The sequence below is a fragment of the Epinephelus fuscoguttatus genome, linkage group LG19 (assembly GCF_011397635.1).
Source record: "Epinephelus fuscoguttatus linkage group LG19, E.fuscoguttatus.final_Chr_v1".
Classification (NCBI taxonomy): Eukaryota; Metazoa; Chordata; class Actinopteri; order Perciformes; family Serranidae; genus Epinephelus; species Epinephelus fuscoguttatus.
In genome coordinates, this window is record NC_064770.1 from 31,878,536 (window position 1) to 31,905,847 (window position 27,312).

At 41.4% G+C, this 27,312-nt stretch overlaps 1 protein-coding gene across 5 annotated transcripts in view; it reads left to right on the forward strand.

Annotated features, from left to right (window-relative positions):
• Window positions 1-27,312, forward strand: part of arhgdig (Rho GDP dissociation inhibitor (GDI) gamma) — a 62,076-nt gene that overhangs the window by 22,107 nt on the left and 12,657 nt on the right. For 3 of the 5 annotated variants that reach the window (XM_049560160.1, XM_049560163.1, XM_049560158.1), the window contains exons 2-3: window positions 16,463-16,636; window positions 19,173-19,256. In XM_049560160.1, the coding sequence (XP_049416117.1) occupies window positions 16,468-16,636; window positions 19,173-19,256 (253 nt within the window). In that variant the 5' untranslated portion in view covers window positions 16,463-16,467. Of the gene's footprint in view, window positions 1-13,551; window positions 13,573-16,462; window positions 16,637-19,172; window positions 19,257-27,312 lie in introns of all 5 variants that reach the window. The other 2 variants (XM_049560161.1, XM_049560162.1) reach the window with 1 other exon arrangement.

Here is a 27,312-nt window from a genome sequence, read left to right on the forward strand (position 1 = left end):
ATGATTGTCTGTGTCTATGTGTCAGCCCTGTGATAGTCTGGTGACCTGTCCAGGGTGTACCCTGCCTCTCGCCCAGTGTCAGCTGGGATAGGCTCCAGCCCCACCCTGACCTTTTTCGTTAAGCTGTGATGCTAAGCCTGCAAAGGTATAGGGCTCAGGGAAAATGCTGTTTGTTAAAGGCAAATTGAAATATTATATAAACAGATCATTAAAAAAAAAACAACGTAGTCTTCATCTAAACATAGTGAACCATGACACAACGTTGGTTACGTTTATGTTCCAAGGCTTGGTTAATAAATGTAAGTGTGATTTTGGATGAGGTTTCTTCTGGAACAGAGCAGAGTTTCACTTAATCTCTCTGTTTGACTAAACCTGCAGCAGCCTGCAGACGGTTTCTGGTTTGCCAACAGAAAAAGACTGCACTACACTATGACACATTCACCTGCATGGAAATGTCTAGTGATTAAAGCTGCTCTGACTGTGTTACCTTGACTGCTCTTAGCAGAGGCATAATTACAGTCATTTCCATTGTAATACCACATTAAACATGGCCACAAGTTATCTCTGGCTCATTTCATTGTGTTTTTACCTCTTGTTTTACTTTGTCATAAATCCCTTAAAATGTTTATCTGTGATGCTAAAATGCAGGCTAACATTAACACAAACAGACAAGTTAACAAAGCATAAAACATCAGCCACTATAACCCTTTCTTTAGGCAAGAAAAGCTGTAGCAGCAAAACTTTGAAGTGTATTAAAATGAATAAGGGTGTATTTTATTGCATATGGATTCAAATACAACTTCGGTTGTGTCACATTTATTTACTGGTGGGCATTACTGTCTTGGAGTTCAGTTAGTTTATGTTTGAATAATGGCGTAATAGCGAATTGCTTGCGAACTGGATTGCTGCGAGGCTGGTTTCAGTCTAAGATCGTCGAAATCGGGTGCTTGGGAAGTGAATTGCAGCGTCAGAAACCAACGAAAAAGCCGTCCTTTAACGTCGGCATGATTCGCGGCTGGGGGAAACGAGGCGGGACAAGGACGAAAGTTTAAGTGGCGAGAGAGAGTGGTGTTCGCTAGTGATGCGCGGGCTGACCCGTAACCCGTGGGTTACCTGCGGGTCGGGTCAAGAAATGTTCACTTTATTGGCAGGGCGGGTGGGGCGAGTCATTAAAGATTAAATATGTCGGCGCCAAGCAGCGGCAACAACAAACCAGAATCAATGAAGTGGTGAGGATGAAAGAAGAAGTGAGGGAAAGATTACGGTCGGGAGAGTACAGAGTTAAAAGAAAAGAAGGCCAAGCTGCGAAATCTCATGTTTGGGACAATTTCTCTGAGATAGTTAGTGCAGCAGATGACAGCAGTATTGGCTACATGAAGTACAATTCCTGTGATAACCTATACAAGCATGAGAGCAACAAGACAGGTAAGTTAATAGCGGCGGGGGCAGGTTGTGAAAATAGATGCGGTTGTGCGGGTGGGATGGAGCGGGTCAAATTATTTCATAAATGTGGGACCCGCGGGTTGGAAAAAACCCCGACCCGGGCATCACTAGTGTTCGCGTCCCATAAGATTCTAAGGCCAAACCCTGTTTGTTTTTTTTCTCCCAAAACCTAACCACGTGCTTTTGTTGCCTAAACCCAACTGTTTGCGGTTTTTTGGTTGAAGGAAAAAAAGGTCATAGTGCATTTATTTTGAAAGAGTCTGTATGCAAATGTTAAAATTCCTGTGAATTCCTGTTCCTTTATTTTGAAAGAGGACAATACATGTAACAGGCAGAACTTGACATGGTGTCCCAGAACATCAACCAAAACACCCAGGGTACCTTTCACGTGTCATATGTGGACGTGGAAAGTCCATGACCAAATGTCAATATGTGACGAGATCGGAGTGAGAATGTGTTGTTACTACAGCAGAAGTATGACGTATTAAAACTGCAAAATCATATTTAAATCTTCAGGTAAAAAAAGCTGCATCATACCACAATCACTATTGACAGCTGCAAAGGATATTTAATAGTGAAAGCGTGTCAGATCCGCAGTAATACAATATGCCACAGAAGCTGCAGTGTCATGAGACACCCTCAGTGTGTTGATATCACCAATAACAGCAGGCGGTATCATTTGTTTGTCATCTCAGCCTTTCATCAACACGGAAACATGCGGGAAATGAGATCTCAACGATTTGCTGGTTAGCATGATGAAGTGTCATGAGTGTCTCCAGTGTTGACGGCGCATCTGCAGCCTTACATGGAAATCCCGCAGGTGACATATTGATTCTGGCCGTGCTGTGGCAGAAAAGGCCACGCACTTACAGCAGCCTTGGAGATAGAGGCAAACCCTCCTCATGGCCTGCTGTAATGCTGTTTGTTTTATCAGTCCTCCTTTACGGCCTTCTCCTTCACTGTAAAAGCTGTTATTGGCTTTGCAGATACCTGAAAGATGCCTTTTTATCTTCTGCTGTGTGTGTGTTTTTCTTATATGTGTGTGTGTGTTTCAGTGTCCCAGAGGTCTCGTTATGGTATTAGAACAGAGCAGTGACAGCGGGCCTCAAAGGACTATAAAAAAACAGCAAATCAACACTTAGGGCACAAACGCACACATGGTAGACACACACATAGTGTTTTCCTGACACAGTGAACAGTTATCTGGGTTAAGGAAAGAGGAGGCAGACAGGAAGTGATTATTAAAATAGAGGAAGGCTGTTGAGGAAAAAGAAGAGCAGTTTATCTTTGATTTGTCCCAGTAATGCCCCAGTTATGGTGCAGTATTTTCAATACATGTCAAAACAAGCAGATTTTTTTAAAATTCTGATTCTATTTTCAACATGAGCTCATCCCTACTCATCATATTCTAACACCAGGGCAGAGGCCCCCTCATTATTTTGAAGCCACTGGCAGCCTTTCGCCTTTTAATCTTGACACATGGGGGTCGGCTTGGTTGGGTTAGAAAAAGATCATTGTTGATCTTGCTCACATCAGTTGACTCACTGACTCAAGTGGCCAGTGACTAACGAGTGACTAATGATTCAGGTAACAAAATAACTCAACATTGATTTTTACCTTCACACAGGACACAAACAGTGGTCTTCTGGGTCAAAGTCCTGTGCTTGCTCAATGAATTCTTATCACAGCCATGGATGTATTAAGAGACCTGGATACAGCATTAGTGGCAACGCTCCGTTCATTCCTATGAAAGTTGCTCACTGCCACATGAAGCCAAAAGCTCTATTTCCATGTTGTGAAATTACCCGAATGATCGGCGCTGCTTCAGCATCACTGGGCCCATCGAGCAGGCAGACTAGGGACTAAAGCAGGATTTATACTTTTGCGTCAAATTGATGTCCTGACGTGTACCTCCCCAGAAATGTAACTACATGTCGTGGCGACGCAGACCTCCTGTCTCTTTCTGTAAGCTGAAACCATTTCCCTCAGTGGAAACTAGGTGTTTATTTTCTTTATTTTCACAGATAAGAAACAATAAATTGTGAAGACAATAAAGCCTCCACAAAAATAGCATTTAAGTCTTGTGTGTGATTTATCCTGGCTTCATATGAGCAGAGGAAATCTCCGCTCATCGCTAGGCTAATTTATACAATGTAAACTACCATAGGCTTGTGCTAATAACGTTAGCATGTTATATTTGTTTGGAAAATGTGTTTAGTATAAGACAGTTGTTTTGTCTGTGAACCTTGTGAGTTGTAATGGTGCTGAATTTTGTAACGTTACCTTTGTTAAATGTTGCTGTTGTCCCTGGCTTCATATGAGTAGAGGAAAGGTCCGCTAGCTGCTAGGCTAATTTATACAATGTAAAATGCCATAGGCTTGTGCTAATAACGTTAGCATGTTGTATTTGTGGGGAAAATGTGTCCAGATAAAGACAAGTGTTTGTCTGTGAATGCTGCGAGTTATAGTGAAGCTGATTTATGTACTTGTGTTTGAAATCGTCTCTATTAAGTCATGTTTAATGTGTGTTTAATGTGTGTTTTGAATCAATGAAACTTTACAGCACTTCACAGAAAGGGGGAGGTGTAACTGCAGAGAGACACAGACACACCACTGCATAAGTATAAATGCTCAAAACGGCAGAGGCCACATACGTAGACTGTGACGTAGGCTATGGTGTACGCTCTGCATGGAACTGACACACAAGTATAAATCATGCTTAAGGCTATACACTGTATAAAAGTAGTGAACATAGCCATCGTGATGCCTGTTGGTTTGTAGACTCCTTTTTTGAAGCCTCGAATTTGGTATTTTGGCTGCAGCCGTCTTGGTTTTTTGAAGCCAGATGGGACCATATTTGGACAAGAGGGTGGAGCTGTAGAGGAGTGAGGGGCAGATCTAACTAAGAACCTGAGGACCTGATTCACAGGTTGCTGTGGTAGCAACTTGTCAGTCACATGGAAGCCACGCCCTAAAGCACACCCTTCTTTATCGTCTATATTACTCTAATTGAGACCATAATTTACAAAATGAACAACAAGCTGTATTGAAGAAGACTTGAACTCTTTAGGAAAATGTTTACTGGGGTAATAAACTGAGAAGCAGGGTCAGACTTTTATCCCATAGAAATTCTTTTGCAACCACTGGAGTCACCCCCTGCTGGCCATTAGAAACAACGCAGGTTTAAGGCACTTTTGCATTGGCCTCAGTTGTCACACCCAGAGGCTACGTCCACTTGTTTTACACAGTCTAAGGCTACAGCCAGCAGCCGGTCAGCTTAGCTTAGCAATAGGACAGGAAACAGCTCTGAAGACACAATCTGCCAACCAGCTACAATAGATTAAGTCACAATCTGGATACATTTGTGAAAGGCTCACCAAGAGAACGTGTTCAGTGTGTGCGTGTGAGTATTACTGTGTATGCCTTGTCTATACGAACATACTGTGTGTGTATGTGTGTGTGTTTGAGGTCTCATGTGAGCAGTCCTTCCTGAATCCCTCTTCCCCCTGAAGCCACCTCTCCCCTGCCAAGACAGCTTGCTGTGTTGGTTTTCACTAAACGTGTTGGTTTAGCTCTAAATATCAACAGATGAACGCTTAGTCTGTGTTTTGTGGTTCTACATATGGGCTGTGGATCCTCTGTCTTAATTTTAAAGCTCTAAAAAAAAAAAAAAAATCTTCTGCATATGCAGTTTGATTTACGACAGGGTTTCAACTTTGCAGGTGAAAAGGTAAAAGTCAGTTCAAAACGCTGCAGAAAATATAAAATGTTTTCTACACAGACAGAAGAAGATTAATCATTTTGCAGCTGCTGAAATAAAACAGTGAAGATAAATGAGCCCCAATTTATTTAACTATTTTCTAGGCACTCACGCAGCACCTAGAGGGGCCTACAAATCCCCATAAATAATAAATGCTCACACTGTGGCACAGTAATAAAGACTTTTAGAGGTGACAGGTGTCCTGTATGTTTGTTTCCCAGTAGCATCCCTCTTCAGACACATGTCCCCTCTCACCTTCTTTTATGTAAAATAAAAATACGTAAATGAAATTCCCCACCATCCATGCTTTTAAGTTTTTCCTGTGACCTCAAAGAGCTGATTTACACTTGTAGCACATATTTTACAGCAGGCATGAGTGTAATGATGCAGAGGATGGAGCTGCTGAGGTAATGAGGCAGTTTTACGGCCATCAAAGAAAATCCACCAGTTAATATCACATCACAGATGGGGGGGCTGAAACAGTTGGAAGACCACACACACATGTACCCACATGACACATGCATGCACACACTGGCTGGCTTTTCGCGAGCTTGTTTCTGACACCAGATTCACACAATATGGAGAGTTTTAGCTGAGCATGTTTCGGTTTAATTCAGCTGTGGCAATGAGAAGAGTCATTTTTTTCCTTTTCTCCTGTAACAGATAAAACTGATTAAATTGTGCAAAAGAAAAATTTTCAGAGATTTTAGAAAACTGTTTGTGCTCATACAGGGTGCGAATAAAACAATCTTAACATCTACATACAGTCTCTTTCAAAATAAATGCACTATGTCAGTACAACAACACAAATTGATGTGAGGTTTTTTTTTTCCTTCAACAACAAATGCGCAAGATTATGTTTAGGCATAAACATAAACATAGGTTTTGGCTTTAGAATCTTACGCTCTCTTGGGTGAAAGTCAGTGTTTGTTGGACCCATCCACCACCACTTCCACCCGCCCCACTTGGACTTTCGCTGCCTTAACTTTTGTCCTTGTCCCGCCACGTTTCCCCTGACGCTGCCGCGCGCCGTCAAACTATAACCTTTTTTGTTTGGGTCTCTGACACCACAAGTCACTGCCCAAGCACCGGATTTCGTCAGCTTTGGGGAGAGACCGGGCTCTTTATTTTGAAGTGCTGTTTTCTGCTGTCGAGTGAGACTGCAAATTAACTGGACAACATGGCCAAACACAAATATGACTCCGGATGTATCAAACTGCGTGGACCTTGAACAAATGTGAAATCCGAACCCTGTGGTCAGACTGGTTGGGAATTACTGTACTAGTGTTCAAACTCGCACAACTAACCAGTCAGTCTGGTCTCATGAAACTTTTTAAAATGCTTGACTTCCCAATGGAAGATGAAAAATTACACAATTATCAAAAAATAAATTTATGAATACAGAAAGAAGGAATACATATGTGCTGAAATAAATATGGAAGTATATAGATAAATGCATCAATAAAGAAATACATGCAGAGTTGAGGACCTCCTACTTCACTAAAATACACACAAAAATACAAAAATAAATAAATGCAGTTGTACAAAAATGTAGAAATAATTTTTAGATATTTATATATTAATGCCCTGTTAAATTATCAACTTTTATTTATTTACGCATTTATCTATTTATTTACTCCTTTCTTTATTTACACATTTATTTATTTTTGTATTTGTTTCAGCATTTTTTTATTCATTTATTTCCATATTTATTTATTTATTCCTGTATTTATTGATACATTTATTTATCTATTTCCACATTTACTCTTGTTTTTATTTATCTTTTTTATTTTTAAGTCATACATCTTACTAAAGTGCTTCATGCACAAAATGTTACAGAAAACAATTCCAGGTTTTCACATAGGAAGTTTAAATCTGCATGTTGGAAATATTTTTATTTGTATATTTTCCATCAGCAGCATAAAAATCAGTCTTCAGATCAGATTTATTGAAACAGACTCTCTGTATCTGATAAAACTAAATTAACCTGGTTTAAGGAGATTTTTTTTCTCAGGCTGACAGGTTTCCACTTACTACAGCTTTAAAATGAATCCATGCTAAAACACTCAGCCGTATCTCAGTGGACCAAACCCTGCCTTTCAAAATAAATGTTAATTGATGCGGTTACTGTGACAGGTCAGCAGTCTGCAGATCAAAGAGCAGCTCTCAGATGTCAGAGTGGAAACTGGTTTTAATAGCAGCTCAGAAACACGTTTTACGCTGCAGTGTGTGTACAGGCACGCTCTCGTGGGGGCGGGCTGCAGTTTGATATGTAAATACAGCTGGCTGAATCATTTATGGAGCCGTGTATAACCTACATATCTGACATACTAAAGAGAGTGTAATGTGTGTGGAGAGGAGAGGGGGACATCAGCATGAGATATTGGTGTTAATATTTCAGAGCACACGTTTTTTACATTAACAATCGTAATTCCGCATGTTTACAGCTCCCTCCATAAATTAGCTGGATCTAACACAAAGAGCACCAACTGTTGCCTAAAAACACTGGTTCTCCTGGGACCCATCCAACTTTCCTTCCACCCACCCTGAGCGGACTTTAATGCTCTTTAAATGATGTCCGTTGCTCTAAGCGTCTAACAAAAGTCCCTTTTACACTGCCTGTTTAAGGTGGGAATGTCATGCTGTTCCCTTTCACTCTGTAAAACACATATGTTCTTGTATTACACATATGATAGCGTTCTCGCGAGACCAACATGAAGAACCTTTCTCAAAACACCTGTAAAGGCCAATGAGACTGTTGCAATCTTTTTGCCTTTCACCTTGCAAAACCCTGCATCAGCAGAACCATCGCTAGAGATTTAACTGTCCGGCATGAAGTGAGCTAGCTCCCTACCCAGGACGTCCCTATCGACGCTTGTTCCTGCGTTGTGCTTGTTTAGCTTGCTAACTAGCTGCACTCGCTGCTGTTTAGCGCAGCTACTTCCACACCTGTTTAGCATAAGCTAACGGATAACTCAAAACGATTACAGAGTGTGGGGACAGAGTTTCTTTCCTTTAAGCCGGCAGCGGAGCTATTAACAGCACTAAATCAACACCTGTGTTAAAGGGAAATTTTGGTTTATTTCAACCTGTCTCCTATCGTCCTAAATTTGTTTCAAGTGACCAGTGACATAAAAATAATAGTTAGCATGTTAGCCGTTAGCCTAGATACAGCCGGGGTACATAGTAGCATCAGACCTGTTAAAACGTAATTGAACGGGCATACTTCAAGTGCAAAGTTAGTCCACTAAACAAGCTTTTTTTCCACAAAGACCGCCTCATATCGTTAGGATAAATGTCAGAGAACATATAGAAAACGACATGTAAACGTGTTGTCTTACCTTACCGGTGTGGTGCCATGTTTGTTTACCATCTAGCTCTGCTTTCCAAAGCGAGGCCAAACTCTCGCAAGAACAAGCAGCAACAGCTGGAAGGCAGAACTGGACAGTAGCCTGAAAAGTTCATTCATTTATTTTATGAAAGATTTTTAGAATAATGGCTGACTTTTTGCCAGACTTCGACTTTGTGGAGGAGGAATTTGACGAGACACCTCCACCTGGAGTAGTATCCAGCTGGGCTTTATCTAGAGCTCGCGAGATTTCAGGCACGGTATGAGATCGCTGCTTGTTCTCGAGATATTTCAGCCACACTTTGGAAAGCAGAGCTAAATGTAAACAAACATGGCACCACACCGGTAAGGTAAGACAACACGTTTACATGTCGTTTTCTATATGTTCTCTGACATTTATCCTAACAATATGAGGCGGTCTTTGTGGAAAAAAAGCTTGTTTAGTGGACTAACTTTGCACTTGAAGTATGCCCGTTCACTTACGTTTTAACAGGTCTGACGCTACGGCTGTATCTAGGCTAATGGCTAACATGCTAACTATTATTTTTATGTCACTAGTCACTTTAAACAAATTTAGAACGATAGGAGACAGGTTGAAATAAACCAAAATTTCCCTTTAAAGGGACAGCCAGCAGTTCAGGACAGGTGTGACACTGCGATGATGAGTTACGCATGCGCCCTACTACCGGTTAGCAGCTCAACTCAAAGAAGAACAGCAACTAAAAATGTCCACAAATTGGTGAGGCAATGAGGTCTAGAAGCTCCCTACCCTCCGAGCAGAGGACAGGATCAGCCGCCATATTACAGGGATGATAAATTAGTATTAATGCCAATTTATTCCATTGCTATTGTTTAGAAAGTGCTGCCAACACTCGTCACGCCTCTTTTGCTTCTGGAATGCCGACATAATCACACACTAAGGCGACATGATGCCATCATCGTTTGGTTCTGTACAAAAAAGCAAAGGCAGCTTAATAAAGGGACTTTGTAGCAGCCATACTGAAGGATCTCTGTATAAGAAGAACTAATGATGCAAATGGGTTTGAATTGGAAAGTGGTGGAAAGCCCGCTGCGTCTCACACTGGTGCTAAACACTGTCCCAGGCGGCACTTTAATGACGCCTGGGACACTGCCCAAGTGGCGTATTTTGACGCTCTGGGAGTGAGACCAGGCTGAAAAATGCAAAAAATATTTTACTGTAGGAAAAAAAAAAATGCAGATCTAATAAAGATAGTCTGTGTAAAAATGCACTTTGGCTGAATATTGATTTGAAAAAAAAAAATACAACCAAGACATTATATCCATTAAAAATGAAACCAGCCTGTTAAATATAGATTCTTGGAAGTGTGTGTGTGTGTGTGTGTGTGTGTGTGTGTGCAGGGTGTATTAAACCTGATACACCGTGGCTCTCTTTTGCTGCAAGTAAAAATAAATGCTCCGCTGTGTATATTCAGTCCTATAAAACAGATCCACAGCAAAGGTGATGTCACTGCAAAGGGAGTTGAAAGGGTTGCCATGGTGACGGGCGAAGGCAGTCGTGTTTGGCCTTGACTGGGTGGGGTGCTGCTACGAACAGAGGTGTGTGTGTGTGTGTGTGTGTGTGTGTGTGTGTGGTCATTACGTCCCTGTTTAACACATTTGATTTCCACTAATGTTTACAGAATCTGTAACACTGTGCATTTATATGCCATTCGATGGGTATGCTTGTGACTAAAGTTTGTGTGTGTGTGTGTGTGTGTGTGTGTGTGTGTGTGTGTGTGTGTGTACTCCCTGTGCCATCCAATTACCTCCACACACAGCTCTAGGCTCATGTACGCTGAGCCACCTCATTATGAACAGTAAAAACAAAACCAGAGGCTATTACACGAGGCTGTTACAGCACAGTAAATAGACGTCCACAGCAGAGTTTGTGTCTGTGTGTCCTGTTCTCCAGATAATTGGAGTCTAGAGGAATGCATTGTCCATTGGTGTTGGAGACCATGAAACAATTCATAAATGATCTGTCTCTCTCTATGTGTGTGTGTATGTTTTTAAGTTGGTGAAAGAAGGATACTAAATAGGTAATTTATCAGTTTATTTATTCCACATCCTCTATTACCACTGGAAAAAAGATAGAAGGTAGCAATGGCATTAACATGGCAATAACAGTCATTTACCATCCCTGTTATATGGCGGCTGATCTTGTCCTCTGCTTGGAGGCTGCCTTTGTTTTTCCACTTTGACATATTTCGCCGCTGGTCTTCTTCTTTGAATTAGCTGCTAACTGCCATCAGCTCTTTTAAACCTCCTGTGGTGGGTCGCACACATAACACGTCATCAGAATGTCACACCTGTGCTGCCCGTGATCCCATTCTGCCGGTTGTCACTTTACTACAGAGATCATTTTGGCGCTGTTACTACCAGTGTTAACTTTGACAGCTATTTAAGAGTTAGTCTTAGTCTTGAGATAAAAATGTTTATTAGTTTTAGTTACATTTTAGCCATTTTTATCCTTCATAGTTTAAGTCTAGTTTTAGTCTACGGAACTTTTAGTCGTTTCTTTATCTTTATTCTAATCCAGTTAATCCATATTAGTCTGGAGGTGTTAACTCATGTTTTATGGAGTCAGCGATTACAACTAAACTTTCATCTCTGTCAGAGAAAACTGATCTGAGTTCAGACTGTTCACTTACAACACAGCCACACTCACAGATAACTGAGCCTCTTACCTGCCTGTCAAACAGCATCAACCCATTAACCTTCCTGAGATAGTCCAGACTGAGGGGAGTCCTGTGGGGACTACTAGTGGCTGGTGGCTGCTTGCTCTGCTGCCATTCTGTGCCTAACAAGTGGAGCTAACTGCTAACAGTCATAGCTGTAACTAACAAACTCCACAAATCCATTCAGCAGCTCCACCATCCACAGTCAGACACGCACAGCAGATTCTTTACTGGTGAATTACAGCTGACACTGCTCCGGTGCTCCTGGTGCAGACTATTTACTGGAATTTACCAGCCTGTCACTCATTAGGCATTTGAAGATGATTACCAGCATGGCCTTTCTCGGCTTTCAATGTCCAATAGTCAACCACGAACATTTTCATTCCTCCAGGAGAGTTCCTGGTGGGATGAAACTCTCCTGATTTTTGAAGATAATTACAAGCATGACTGTTCTTGGCTTTCAATGTCCGATAGTTGACTACGAACATTTTCGTCACGTCTTATCAACGAAAATGAAGCATAGATTTCCTCTTAGTTTTTTTTGTTAAGATCTATTTTTTGCTTGTCACTGTCAAGTTTACATCATGGAAAAAAGGTCGCTGATGAAAAATATTCGTCATAGTTTCCATCAACGAAATTAAAACTGGTTACAACCTCCGGTGCCACCTTTAAGGTGAGACAACTCTATCCCCTCCTTCTGTGAGTGTAACTTTAATACAGAACAGTTAGGCGGCAATATGACGTGAAATTGCCACCTTGAAGAGACAGTGTGAAAAGAGGCTACAGACAAACCTGAAGAATCTTGAGTTTGTTTATTACTGACAGTAATTACAACATGGGCATTCCCCTTGCCCAATGAAAACAAGAAAGTAGCAGACAAGAAATTAAAGATATTTACACCATGAATTGGTACAAAAATGACACAAATTGGCGCATAAAAATTCACCAGAATGAAGAAAGTTATGTGTTTGATGCACAAAATCTTCTGGTGGAGTCTAAACCCCTTATTTAATATGTGTCCCCTCTCCAGTGCTGAAACAAAACTAATGCTGTTGCATCTTGGTGAATAAGAGCCTGTGTTTTCCATTCTCATTTTGGAATAAATGTGTCACCTTATTGTGATATTGTGTTTTGGTGATTGCTTTGTCTGTTCAAATCCTTCCAGTCTGCAAGTATTCACCCTCTGGAGGTGCGGATGAGGGGGAGATGCTGAAATGAAATTTCAGCTTGCAGAACACATTATCGAATGTCTGTAAAATTCAATATTGAATCAAAATCCCTGATGAAATCAAACCCCGGATGGCTGGAGCTGGCCTACATAGAGTAATGTGCATCTTATCCCAGACAGTAAAGTAATCTTGCCTGTGCCGGTTGAGTTTTCAGTCACTGAAATATAACAGAAATATTGACTGCAGATGAGCTCTGCTGCAAATATTCTTTGCCTTCTCCTTTTTTATCCCTTTCCAGGGGACTGCCACAGAGAAGTCAGCTTTTATTATTTTATTTCTGTTTCTTAGAGAGTGTAATGGGTGTAGGCACTTATCATCTTTCTCTGAATATTCACTGAGACATTATACAACAATATAGAGCATGTTTTGTCAAACACAAGTTAGAGCAATAGCTGGGCTGCAATGACACTGTTCCTTTAACATTACTGCTATAACAGCTTCCTCTCAGTTTATATTCCCACTGAACCCATCCATTCTTCCAACTGCCTTGTATATCTCTCATGTCACTTGCCTTATTGCCAGAGGGTACGTGGGAGGATTGTGGAGTAGCTCAACTAATTTGGAAAAATAGAAATTATGATTTGATTTTTTAATATACTCTCAGTTGCCAGTCTATTGAGTAGGCTACACCTAGCCAAGTCAGATGCAGTCAAATACAACATTACTGCGATAAATTCTGACTTTGTGAAGGTTGTAATGTTCAGTTTTTGTTGAAATCGCTGGGTGTTAAGTCAAGTTTATGGTTGTTCTGAAGGATGCAGTTCGGGTGCTGTTGAATATGGTAACACATGGTACTGTTGAGTGGTATTATTGTCCAGTAACGTATGGTACTGTTGAACTCATAGACTGTAAAATAACAGACATAGCTACCATTGGTTTGTCGACTCCCATTTTGAAGCCCCGAGTTCGACACTGTGGCTTTCGCACTTGAGAAGAAGCTGAAGATACTATCAGCAAAAAGCCTGTCACTTAAAGCAGTTTGTCACAGCTCAAATTTCCTAGGTTGTTTTTTTATTTCATTCATTCATGTTGTTTCCTGTTTTACTTTGAAACTCACATCTCTCCTTTCAGATCACTTCACTTCCTGCCCCGGTGAGTTTTCCCTCCCTTTTGATGACTTCACCTGTGTCTGATTGTCTGTCCCACCCTGATTAGCCTCACCTGTGTCTCGTTATCCTTCCCCTCACCAGAGTGTTTAGTATGCGTCTTGTTTTCTCTCAGTGCCACTTCGTCTTAGCTCCTTGTGTGTCTAGTGTTCCAGCCTTTTGTTTCCTTGTGTCTTTTTCTTTCTTTTTTTTGGATTTAGCCTGTTGATTGACTCTGACTCTGCCTCATTCCTATTGGATATGTTTGCCTCCACTCCACTGATAGTCCGTCTGTGTACCAAACCTACCTTTGGACCAGTAAAGACTGAGTTATTTTACTGGAACTGTGCATTTGAGTCCACTCTCACCTAGTTCACCAGTTGTTACACAGTTTGTCCTTAATTATGTCTAACTTTAAGCTGTAATAAGACGCAAACGGCTGAGTTATATAAAAATTCACTTCCCGTACAGTTCTCATGAAGAGGGAAACTAGCTATAGACACCAAAACCATATTTTGTACCAGGCAGTAAACATGTTTATTTCTGCTGTAAAATTGGGCATTTTAACATGGGTGTCTATGGGGATTGACTTGCTTCTGGTGCCAGCCTCAAGTGGCAGCTCAAAGAACTGCAATTCTTTGGCACTTCCTTGTTAACTCATTTTTCAGCCATGGAGTTTGTCACTTGGTCAAACTATACTGAGACATTTCTGTTAGTTAGCCTACCTTCACTGAAATATAGAACATTGGGACTTAAGTATTATCTCGAAGACACTGGGACTTTAGTATTGTCTCGTTTGAAGACATTGGGACTTAAGTATTATCTCGTATGAAGACACTGGGACTTAAGTATTATCTCGTTTGAAGACATTGGGACTTAAGTATTGTCTTGATTTAGGACACTGGGACTTGAGTATTATCTCGTTTGAAGACATTGGGACTTAAGTATTGTCTCATTTGAAGACATTGGGACTTAAGTATTAACTCGTTTGAAGACATTGGGACTTAAGTATTATCTTGTTTGAAGACATTGGGACTTGAGTATTATCTCGTTTGAAGACACTGGGACTTAAGTATTATCTCGTTTGAAGACATTGGGACTTAAGTATTGTCTTGTTTTAGGACATTGGGACTTGAGTATTATCTTGTTTGAAGACATTGGGACTTAAGTGTTATCTCGTGTGAAGACACTGGGACTTAAGTATTATCTCATTTGAAGACATTGGGACTTAAGTATTGTCTTGTTTTAGGACATTGGGACTTGAGTATTATCTCGTTTGAAGACATTGGGACTTGAGTATTATCTCGTGTGAAGACACTGGGACTTAAGTATTATCTTGTTTTAAGACATTGGGACTTGAGTATTATCTCATTTGAAGACACTGGGACTTAAGTATTATCTCGTTTGAAGACATTGGGACTTAAGTATTGTCTTGTTTTAGGACATTGAGACTTGAGTATTATCTCGAAGACATTGGGACTTTAGTATTGTCTCGTTTGAAGACATTGGGACTTAAGTATTAACTCGTTTGAAGACATTGGGACTTAAGTATTATCTTGTTTGAAGACATTAGGACTTTAGTATTGTCTCGTTTGAAGACATTGGGGCTTAAGTATTAACTTGTTTGAAGACAGTGGGACTTAAGTATTATCTCGTTTGAAGACATTAGGACTAAAGTATTGTCTTGTTTTAGGACATTGGGACTTGAGTATTATCTTGTATGAAGACATTGGTACTTAAGTATTATCTCATTTGAAGACATTGGGACTTGAGTATTATCTCGTTTGAAGACATTGGGACTTAAGTATTATTTCGAAGACATTGGGACTTGAGTATTATCTCATTTGAAGACATTGGGACTTAAGTATTATCTCGTTTGAGGACATTGGGACTTTAGTATTGTCTTGTTTGAGGACATTGGGACTGTAGTGTTGTCTCGTTTGAGGACATTGAGTCTTTATTATCATCTCATTTGAGGACATTGGGACTTAAGTATTATCTTGTTTTAAGACATTGGGACTTTAGTATTGTCTCGTTTGAAGACATTGGGACTTAAGTATTAACTCGTTTGAAGACAGTGGGACTTAAGTATTATCTCGTTTGAAGACATTAGGACTTAAGTATTGTCTTGTTTTAGGACATTGGGACTTGAGTATTATCTCGTATGAAGACATTGGTACTTAAGTATTATCTCATTTGAAGACGTTGGGACTTGAGTATTATCTCGTTTGAAGACATTGGGACTTAAGTATTATTTCGAAGACATTGGGACTTGAGTATTATCTCATTTGAAGACATTGGGACTTAAGTATTATTTCGAAGACATTGGGACTTTAGTATTGTCTCGTTTGAAGACATTGGGACTTAAGTATTATCTCGTTTGAAGACATTGGGACTTAAGTATTGTTTCGTTTGAGGACATTGGGACTTAAGTATTATCTCGTTTGAAGACATTGGGACTTAAGTATTATCTCGTTTGAGGACATTGGGACTTTAGTGTTGTCTCGTTTGAGGACATTGAGTCTTTATTATCATCTCATTTGAGGACATTGGGACTTAAGTATCGTCTCGTTTGAGAACATCGGGACTTAAGTATTGTCTCTTTTGAGGACATTGAGTCTTTATTATCATCTCATTTGAGGGCACTGGGACTTAAGTATCATCTCGTTTGAGCACATGGGGACTTTGGGCTCTCAGGAGGATGTATTATGAACAGTAATAATCCAGTTTGAAGTAAATTCAAATGAACACATTTGGAACATGACGTATGGTGTCAAACAGGAAGCTGAGTTCATCTGTCAGGAGTGTGGAGATACATCACCTGGTGAAAACTGCTAATCAATCACTGTAACATATAACAGCATCCCTTTAATGGACTTCTCTCTTGTTTCTGGCAGGTCTCATGGCTGACAAGAAGGATTTGTACATTGAGGAGGAGGAGGACGACAGAAACCTAAACTACGTCGCTCCGGTCCAGAAGACTTTGGATGAGATTCAGCAACTGGACAAAGATGACGAGAGTCTGGTCAAGTACAAGCAGACCCTGCTGGGGATGACACCAATGCTGGCAGGTGTGTGTTTATTGTTTATTGTTTATCTGAGGTGATAGAGCTGGTGATTCACCCTGGTACCCAGTGTTGCTGCAACACTATTCACTCAATATAACGACTTGGTGCATAGTCCCTCGTAGTCATCAACTTCTGATCAAACACACACACACACACACACACACACACACACTAGAACAGACTTGCTTGCCTCAGCATCTCTAACCCAGCAGCCGGGCCATGACAGCTGATATCAGTAGAAAAGCTCTGACTCCCCCACTGCTGTAACTCAGCACCGCCCCATCTACATCTTAGTAACACTGAAAACACTGGGAGAGGCTGTAATAAAGAAAGAAAAAGTAAAGAGGAGCGTAAAGGGGAAGGGAGGATTTTATTGTCTAACAGAGGCCATTTATCTTTTAATCTGTCCATGTTGAATCCCGATAGCCCAAAATACTGATGATGGAGTGGTCTTCTGCAACTGATGTGTATAGACTGTGTTATTTCAATATGTACAATTACAACATTAATTTCAATGGGCTTTTAATATTTTTTTGCCGTTCTAGCAGTGTGGCTCTAGAAATGGCATTTTAATTCAGTCAGTCAATCCGCCACATTGGCTCAGACTGAAATAACTCAACAACTAGATCAGCATTTCTCGAATAAGCGTATAGATATCCTCAGGGGTACTTTGGAGTTCTGCAGCGGGTCAGTGAGATTTTTCTTACTGTTAAATGAAAAATCATCAGTCATGCATAATTTCCAAAAGATAATTGCACTGTACCAAGTTTGATAAAACTTCTGTTAAATGTCAACTGCCGCAACAAACACAGTCACATTCCCATTTCCATTTGTTCTGTTTGATTGTGGTTGAAATGTGATGGCACTACAGCTGAAAACACAGAGAAAGAAGCTCATCTCGTCACATGATTGAATAGGGACATTGTATAACGCCAACATACATACATATATATATAACAAAAAATACCAAAAGAAAGTAAGGAATTATTCATTTAATTGAATAGTTTTACAGCTTATTTATAGTTTATGTAGAATAAGTATCTATTTCATAACATATTTTTTTTATAGATTGCTACTAACTGTTTAACAAAAGACAAAAGGAAACCATAATGGGGATGGGTTTACCTTTTCAAAGGCATATAGCCCAGAAGAGGTGGCAATCTGAATTACCCACTGATGGATTACTATTAAATTGTGTGCAAAACTTCATGGTTTCCAGAGGATGAATCCTAATGACTTTGATGATATACTGACTCAATCCGAAATCGTCGAAATATGGCACTTGAGCAGTGATTTGTGGGGTCAGACACTGGCGAAAAAAGCCGCCCTTTAACGTATTTATGATACCAGTCACAGTTACCCTCACCTATGGTCACGAGCTCTGGGTAGTGACTGAAAGAACGAGATCGCGAGTACAAGTGGTCGAAATGAGTTTCCTCCGCAGGGTGGCTGGGCTCAACCTTAGAGATAGGGTGAGGAGCTCGGACATCCGGGAGGGACTCGGAGTAGAGCCGCTGCTCCTCCACATCGAGAGGAGCCAGTTGAGGTGGTTCGGGCATCTAGTAAGGATGCCTCCCAGACGCCTCCCTTGGGAGGTGTTTCGGGCATGTCCAACTGGGAGGAGACCTCGGGGTCACCCCAGGACACGCTGGAGGGATTACATTGCCCGGCTGGCCTGGGAATGCCTCGGGGTTCCCTTGGAAGAGCTGACGAAAGTGGCTGGGGAGAGGACTGTCTGGACTTCTTTGCTGAGGCTGCTGCCCCTGCGACCCGGACCCAGATAAGCGGAGGATGACGAGTACGAGTCACCGTTACAGTTTAAGTTAGCTCAGTGGCCTCAGGGGGAAACCTGTTGGGAAAAGAGCGAAAGTTAAGGCGGCGAAAGTCCGAGTAGGTCGGGCAGGACAGGTGGTGGATGGGTCTAACAAACACAGACTTTCATCTGGGAGAGTGATGTTTGCGTCCCCTAAGATTATAAAGTCAAACCCTGTTCTTTTGAGGGTTTGACTTTCTCCTAAACCCAACCACGTGCTTTTGTTGTTGGAGAAAAAAAATGTGGAAAGTCCATGACCAAACATCGATATGTGATGAGGTCGGAGTGAGAATGTGAAAACTATGACATTCCTGTCGCCTTTAGTGCTAATTAGCAAATGCTAACACACTAAACTAAGATGTGGGGATTTTTTTTAGCTCAAAGCACTACTAAGTACAAAGCCGCAAGCATTGCTGTAGATCGCTGTAGCCTTCTCTTCACTTATCCTCAGATCTTTGAATCACTACCACCATCTTTGTTTTACAAGACCATTTATTGAAGAAATAGTCCAACACATAACCTCCCATAAAACCACAACTTGTAGTTTTTTCTGTTTGTGTACGGATTAAACAAACAATATATAATGTGTTGTATGACGTGCATGGTTACGTCCAGTCTTTATGCTAAGCTAAGCTAATCATCTCCTGACTCGATCTTCTGATCTAACTTTACAAGAAGAGTAAAATGAATGAATACTGTCATAACCAGACTGTTTTTCCTCACCAGACCCCAACGTGCCGAACATCCAGGTGACCAGATTGACCCTGCTGTGTGACACAGCTCCTGAACCAATCACCATGGACCTGACAGGTGCGTCCCTCTCATCACTCCTCTGTTTATTCTTCTCTCTCCTGCTTTAATGGCTGTGGATTTGGTTACTGATGCGCCCCGGTGCAAGGCATCTCACCCCACATGCTGCCTTTCATGTGCAGAAAGACTGCAGTGGGTGTGTCCGTGCTTGAGAGAGGAGATACAGCTAAATGTTTGCTTAGTGAGCAGTATTGACATGCTCCCCTGGGTGCAGGCGAAAGCGACATTCAGGGAGGGGGTGTGAGGTGTCTGTACATTCATGTGTGTGTGAGTTGGTGTGTCTGCGGTGCATGGTAATCAGATGGCTGCAAAGAGATTATGTCACTCAGGCAATAACGTTGAGGAAAGAATCGATCTGTGTCTGTGAGTTCACCGATCACTGACTTGTGTGTCAGGGTGTGTCAACAGGACAGCAGTGGCTGTGAGTGTGCGATTTCAGCGTTTGGCTGCGTACATTACCATTTTTGTTTTTTGTGTGTATGTGTTGTTTGTTATCTTTTTTAGCTAATTTAATGGTCTGTCTCCAAGAACGAGTGAGAGCCGCTGCTCAGCAGGCAGCAGAGGGAGACAGCAGGGAATCAGGGCTCGACATTAACACTTGCCCAGGGCAAGTATGCTCCGTGTTCAGGCCAGTGGAACGCCTCATGCAGTCGTCTAGGGAAGCAAAAAGTAATTGTGATGTCTTATGTAACACTATCTGAAAATAAACTGTGTAAGAAGACCATCTCTGAAGCAACAACACCTTGTCCAACCTTGAAGCAGATGGGCTACAGCAGCAGAAGACCACACCAGGTGCCACTCCTGTCAGCTAACAACAGGAAACTGAGGCTACAGTTCACACAGGCTCACCAAAACTGGACAATAGAAGATTGGAAAAACGTTGCCTGGTCTGATGAGTCTGGATTTCTGCTGCCACATTCAGATGGTAGGGTCAGAATTTGGCGTCATGGATCCATCCTGCCTTGTATCAACGGTTCAGGCTGCTGCTGGTGGTGTAACGCCAGGGCCACACTGCCCGCGGAAGCGCAGCGCACCGAAATTCTCACGCGCGCCGGAGCACTTCCGTTCACATCAGACGCGCATTTCTCCACGCCGTCGACAAGCGATTCTGCTCCCAGCTCTTGTTTTTCACTGCCTGGCTTGTCAGATTCGCTCGCGGCTCGCACAGAAAATAGACCAGACGCCGAACTGATCGCTGCAAATTGTGAGCCTGCCGCGGAGCTTCCCGGCGCGGCGCGGCCAGTGTGGACGACACAGTTGGTTAACATGGGCGCCGAAAGGAAACTGCCTTCTCTTCTCGGCGCTTCGAGGCTATTCGCGGCGCTTCCGCGGGCGGTGTGGCCCTAGTGTAATGGTGTGGGGGAGATTTTCTTAGTGCCAACTGAGCATGGTTTAAACACCACAGCCTACCTGAGTATTGTTGCTGAGCGTGTCCATCCCTTTATGACCACAGTGTACCCATCTTCTGATGGCTACTTCCAGCAGGATAACGCACCATGTCACAAAGCTCACATCATCTCAAACATGACAATGAGTTCACTGTACTCCAATGGCCTCCACAGTCACCAGATCTCAGTCCAATAGAGCACCTTTGGGATGTGGTGCAACGGGAGATTCTCATCATGGATGTGCAGCCGACAAATCTCCAGCAACTGTGTGATGTCATCATGTCAATATGGACCAAAATCTCTGAGGAATGTTTCCAGCACCTTGTTGGATCTATGCCAATTAAATCTATGCCTGTTACTAGCAAGATGTACCTAATAAAGTGGCAAGTGTAACAACAATCAGCATTTGCTGGTTGTTGGGCTGATGGTGGCCAGCTGGAAAACATATCGCCCACCCTTACGTGTGTGTGTTTCTTCATGATCTCACTGCTTGCATTTGCTCTGATTTCCCCTTGTCTGAGGATTCTCCTGCTTGTCACACACACGATTGCACAGTCACACACAAAAAGACACAATCACAGACTGCTAATAGGAAAGGTCACCTGGTTGCTAGGCGATGCTGACTTTGTACTACGCAGTTCCCTCTGATTCAAACACAGGGAGAGTATCGCGCAGCCTTTAATGTGCATGTTTCACTGTGTAATGGAAGACATGCTGAATTGCACCAAGTGGAAAGAGCTCAGTGCTGTTCTCCCACACCAGACAGAGCTAATGCTTTCAGATCTGATCTCAATCACAGATGATGGACGAAGTAAAAGGTGGATGGAAAATCAATTGAGTAACCTCTGCTTGTACTTGGGCGATACAAAATTTAACAGAAAGACTGTATTGCAAACTGGGAGCGTGAGTTTAAACCAACTCTTGGCAATTATGTAACTTAGAGACAAAATAAGTCCCTGACTGGGACCAAAGCAAGACAACTCTAGGTCTGAAAGCACCCTTACATTTTTAAGAGGGATTACAAACTGCAGCTGGGGATGTTTACCAGTCAGACACAGTCTAATGAACGCTGCTATCCAATTGTTACTGTATATGCCGTGTTGTTTATTTATCCATCCAATTGCTGAATAAAAAGAAACAATCTCCCTGGAAACCATTCAAACAGAGATTAGATTTAGTTTGGATGAATGTGTGTGTTCGTGTTGTGGAGCTAAAGAGAAGAAGAGAAATTGCAGAATGCTGCGTGAGGGAAAAGCTTCTTTCATCATTAATCTATAGCGTAAGCAGCAGCAGGGTCATAATCGGTCCTGCTGGTGTATCATGTTGCAGTTAGATAGTCGAGCCGGCACCAGGCTGGATGTGAAATGGACTTTCCATTGGTGGCTGAATGCATTAGAGACCTCATTATACACTATAGGCTGTTACCAATGCAGCATGGTGCCATAAGTGATGACGAGCATTTACTACTCTGCATGTGTGTGTGTGTGTGTTTATGTTGGAGAAACACGGGGTAGCAAAGGGGGGGGGGGCTACATTGCACCATAGTAGAGATGATGGCTGTGCACTTTGAAAGTGTGAGTGTAGAAGAGAAAAGAGATACTCGCTGTTACTGCACGCTTCACTGGTCATCCCATCAGAGACCTTCAACTTCTGGTTGTTTGGGTCCATGTCAGCGTCTCAGTTCATAAGTGTTCCCTCTGGCACTCAGGTGTGTGCAAATGTAACATACTCAACCACTGTAATACTGTAAGAATCTATCCTTAAATCAGTATATAATTCTAAGTGATTATTACTTGGGTTATTTCTGTAGTTAAGTCATCATTTCTTAGGTTTGGGAGCAAAGCGAGATCCTTTGAAAGACCGACAGGCAATCTTACTTTAAATCCATCACAGACCGACTTATTTCAACACTGATCTGTGCACTAAGGGTTTTATTAATGGCATGATAAAAGAGAGCACTCACTTCCTGTTTCACCTAAATAAGCTGGCTGAACTGTTGGCTTGTTTGCAACCTCCCTGGTGTGTCACCCATTTTAATGAATGAGCGTTATTAGTGGTTCTCAGACTCATAGATATGGGTCAGCGAGGGACAGCTAGGTCCAGAAGGCCACTATCAGCCCATTAAAAGGCCCATTATCAGTTCAAGAAAGGATTTGTTACTCTTTAATTAGATTTAAGCACATGGTTAGGATAAGAAAAAGGTCATGGTATAGTTTTAAATAAGTTTTAATACATCACATGACAAACGTACATACATCAGTTAAAATGAGTCAATGCTGACTTTTGATTTCAGATGGGACAGCAACCACATTCTCTTGGGTAAAAGTTCTGTGGGTTTTTTTACCCACTCACCATTCTGGCCAACTCTGTGTATGGACTTTCTCACTCTTCATACTATCATTACATCACCTGACTTCCTACTTAGCTCCCGATCTAACTAGAGATCACTGTCAAATGATAAACACGGCAATTGACAGGGCTGATAACAGCCATCTGAACCTACTAGTAGTTGTAGCAGGCCCCTTCCAACCCAAATCTATGAGGTCAAGTGAAACATTTGAAGCAAGTACTAATCATTGGACCACTCTGACCACTTTTTAGTGCCTCAGATCATTGCACTTCCTCTTTCTGAATTCTTTACTACATTTTTGCTTTAAGTATTATCCAGTGTATCACTTCCTTTTTATCAGCACTGCCACTAGACTTAACTTTCAGATTTATTCTTGCTCTCAAGACTCTTTCTTTGTTATTAGGGTCCAGGCAGCTAAGCTGCCAGGACACTATTGTAATCCTAGGTATTCTTCTTATTTCTTATTTCTTCTTTCTTCTTCCGAGGAAATCATACTTCCCATGGGTGAAAACTCATGCCAGATATCCTCAGCTGTAAACTCAAGCCAGTAGTCCTGATGGTGGCGTTACAGCAAGTGTCTAAAGTACACCAAACTTGCTACAGAGCATCTTCAGACTGTCCTACAAAAACTGTTTCTCAGATTTTTGAGCCTACAGTGCATCACAATGTTTGACTGTAGACAGTACTGTAAAATATACATGCAAATTCTTGCTAAATAAATCTTCAATGTTCATGAAAAAGAATGACAAAATTCTAGAGTCATGGTAGATGATGTGTGGCAAATTTCAGAATTTTATCTCAAAAACTGAATTTTTGACAGCATTTTGAATTTTGCTCTAATGTGAACAATTGGAGTCAATGTAAAAATGGCAGTTTTAAACATCAGTTTTTCACTTATGGAGCAAATCAATCATTGTTACAAACAAATTACCAACATCTCCATGCTGTCTAGATGCAATATGTGTATTTTCAGATTTTTGTTTCGAATTTTTTTACAGTGGTTTGAAATCTGCTTTTCCATGCATGGACAGCTGCTAAACCTGCACGTCTGATTTAGTCAATTTGTGAAGCTACACATGAATTATTACTGACTAATTAGCTCAGTGAGATAGAAATTGATTCTTAGTCTCAGAGATTGTGAGTTCAAGCCTCAGCTGATGCAAAAGGCAGATTGTGTTGCTAAATTCCTAAATGTCTTCCAATTCTTCTGCTTGTTGCTCAGAATTGCCTAAAAATGCCCAGACCCGACCCATCGCTGTAATTTCAATTGTCGCTTGTGCTTAGATCATTGGCCTGTACACTGATGCACTGAAACATAATCAACGCTTTCGTTTCAGACTGAGCTGGCAGTAAAAAAAATCTTTTAATGTGTCTCTGTGTTTCAGTGGATACAGGAGTACAACCACCAGAGATAAGGATTCTTCGCCCAGTGGGGCCACACATGCAAAAAACATATGCACAATCCTGTGACCTAGTTTGGTGTTTGTCAAACATCAACAAATGTAAACATTTTACTACAAAATGTGCTGTAAACCATTATTTCTGTGTGAGGTAATTTCCCCGCAATAAGGTTTAGCACAGCACTTTGGTCTGTGATATATAGTGTGTCACATACCGCACTGGCCTGGTGCCCGACTGCACTACACAAAGCAATATCCTCGACCATGACTTTCCAGTGCCTTGGTGCCCTAAATGTAAGCACCGGCTTTGTTAAACTTTCATGTTCCTGCAGGGTTCAGGGTTGTTCTGCTGAGCACGCAGGCTGCTACACACTCACACACTCACGCCAAGCAGGCGGCCTCTCCACTAATCTTTACCCCACATTTATTGTGTGCTTTAGCTCCAGTGTACCATTGAATATAAAAGTTCATTATGCAGAATAGTCCTTAGAGTGCTGAATTATTATATTTTTATAACACTGGGTTATAACCACTGATGCAGCATGCTCTCATACTAAACTATGACAAACGACATCAGCATGGTTAATATTGTTAGCACATTAGCCTTTTGCTCAAAGCACCGCTGTTTTGTGTCCGTTCATCTCTCAGTTCCATTGCAAGAAAACAAGCAGGGATTTGTGAGTGATTGTATGTTCGGTGATTCATTAGCTGAACGTACGACACAGAGGATGTGAGCCCTGAGTGATAGACAGTCACTGAGTTGGTCTAGCCTCCCTCCTCCTCTTCCCTCCATTTCATCTCTTGAAGTCTCAAAGTGGGAAGTGCCAAATAGGTGTCTCAAAAAATGTACGTGCTGTACATTTTAGGGTCAGACTTCAGCTTTCAGTTTGCAAACAGTTTCTTTATCAAATTAAATTCTCAGTTTTTAGTTTACTATTTGGCAAGCGAAACTAAACGTTCAGCTGTGTTTCAGTTTAGTGAGTGAGACTCTGTGCAAGTATAGCACCGGTTAAATGCTGAACGATTCAGCGAACAAATCTTTTCAAGTTGTGAACAGATTCTAGTGATATAGTGTACTGAAACAACACACCAGACGTTCCTGCAAACCATGGTTAACGTTACATTTGCATGTTATTATCTAACACATACGTTAAGACTTTATGTGTCCTCAACCTGTGGTTAACGTGTGGTCAGGTTTAGGCACAAAGTCCACTTGGTTATGGTTTGGAAAAGATCATATTTGGCTTAAAATACCCAGTTTGGGGGGCACAATCCTGGCAGGAGATGCAGCCATGTCTTGGTAAAAAATCCACCACTTCTCGTGCCTAAAAAGCCATTGAAAACACCCTGATGAGTTGCTACGAAACACCCACATTTGGAGCCTAAAAAGCTGCTGGAAACAACAATAACTTGTAAAATTACAACCGGTGATGTTGTTTGTTGGTCTTGAACAATGCTCTGGAGCTTGTCAGGGGTGTTGTCTAGGTGTCTCCAGCATTTCCTCCACCTGCAGCAAAGTATAACACCACCACCATTTTCTTTTGGCGATTGCGTTGACTGAAAATAACTCCTTTCCCATCACTAGTGCCCATACAGCCTCACAGAGCTGGTAGTATCAGGCAGGTTTCTCTCTCCTGTCTTACCTCTAAACTTACTAGATACTGAATTAACTATCAAAGGGCTGAGGGTGAAGTAAGAGCACAGGGACAGCTTCTCTGTGATCCACTTTAATGTCTGAAAAAGAATGTAGAACAACTGAACATCGACAACTACAGTGGCATCTCACATCTTATATATCACTCCGTCAAACTTAATCATAACTCTCATTACCTGCATGTAAGGCGTGCATTATGAAATACTTCCAAATTTAATGTAAAGAGCAAAATAAAATATGTAAACAATGTATGGATGTAGTTAAAGGGACATTTTGGTTTATTTCAACCTGTCTCCTATCGTCCTAAATTTGTTTCAAGTGACTAGTGACATAAAAATTATAGTTAGCATGTTAGCCATTAGCCTAGATACAGCTGGGGCGCATAGTAGCGTCAGACCTGTTAAAATGTAAGTGAACGGGCAACCTTCAAGTGCAAATATTTCGCGATATTTCGGCCATGCTTTGGAAAGCAGAGCTAGATGGTAAACAAACATGGCAGCACACCGGTAAGGTAAGACAACATTTACATGTCGTTTTCTATATGTTCTCTAACATTTATCCTAACGATATGAGGCGGTCTTTGTGGAAAAAAAGCTTGTTTAGTGGACTAACTTTGCACTTGAAGTATGCCCGTTCACTTACGTTTTAACAGGTCTGACGCTACTATGCGCCCCGGCTGTATCTAGGCTAACGGCTAACATGCTAACTATTATTTTTATGTCACTAGTCACTTGAAACAAATTTAGGAAGATAGGAGACAGGTTGAAATAAACCAAAATTTCCCTTTAACATTAAATTATGCAGATGTAAAAAAAAATGAACAGAGAAAAACAAGACAATCTACTGGATTCGTCCTCAGGAAAATAAAGCTCATCTTACACTAGCATGGCTGCAGACTCTCAGTCGTGTAATGTTGTCATCCATCAAGGTGGAGCTGTTGTCAGCTGCTTTATACACTGTTGGGGAGTTTTAGCTACAAAAAATGCATCATGTCTTTTGGATTACGATTTAAATCTTATTTTTCTTTTAATTTTTTCTGAAGCAGCAGCTACAAAAATGTGGTTTTCTTATGTCACAACAAAACTAAATACATAAAATAGGTCATAAAGCAAATTAACACAGTGTAAGGGGCATCTTTCAGATAACTTATTCCTTAATATTCAGGGATTCTCTGGCATCAGTACAGTATTTCAATATCTGCCCAGTGTGAGCTTCGGCTGTGTGTTCAGAGTGTAGCTTTGCCGGCACATGTGCATCCTTGCGT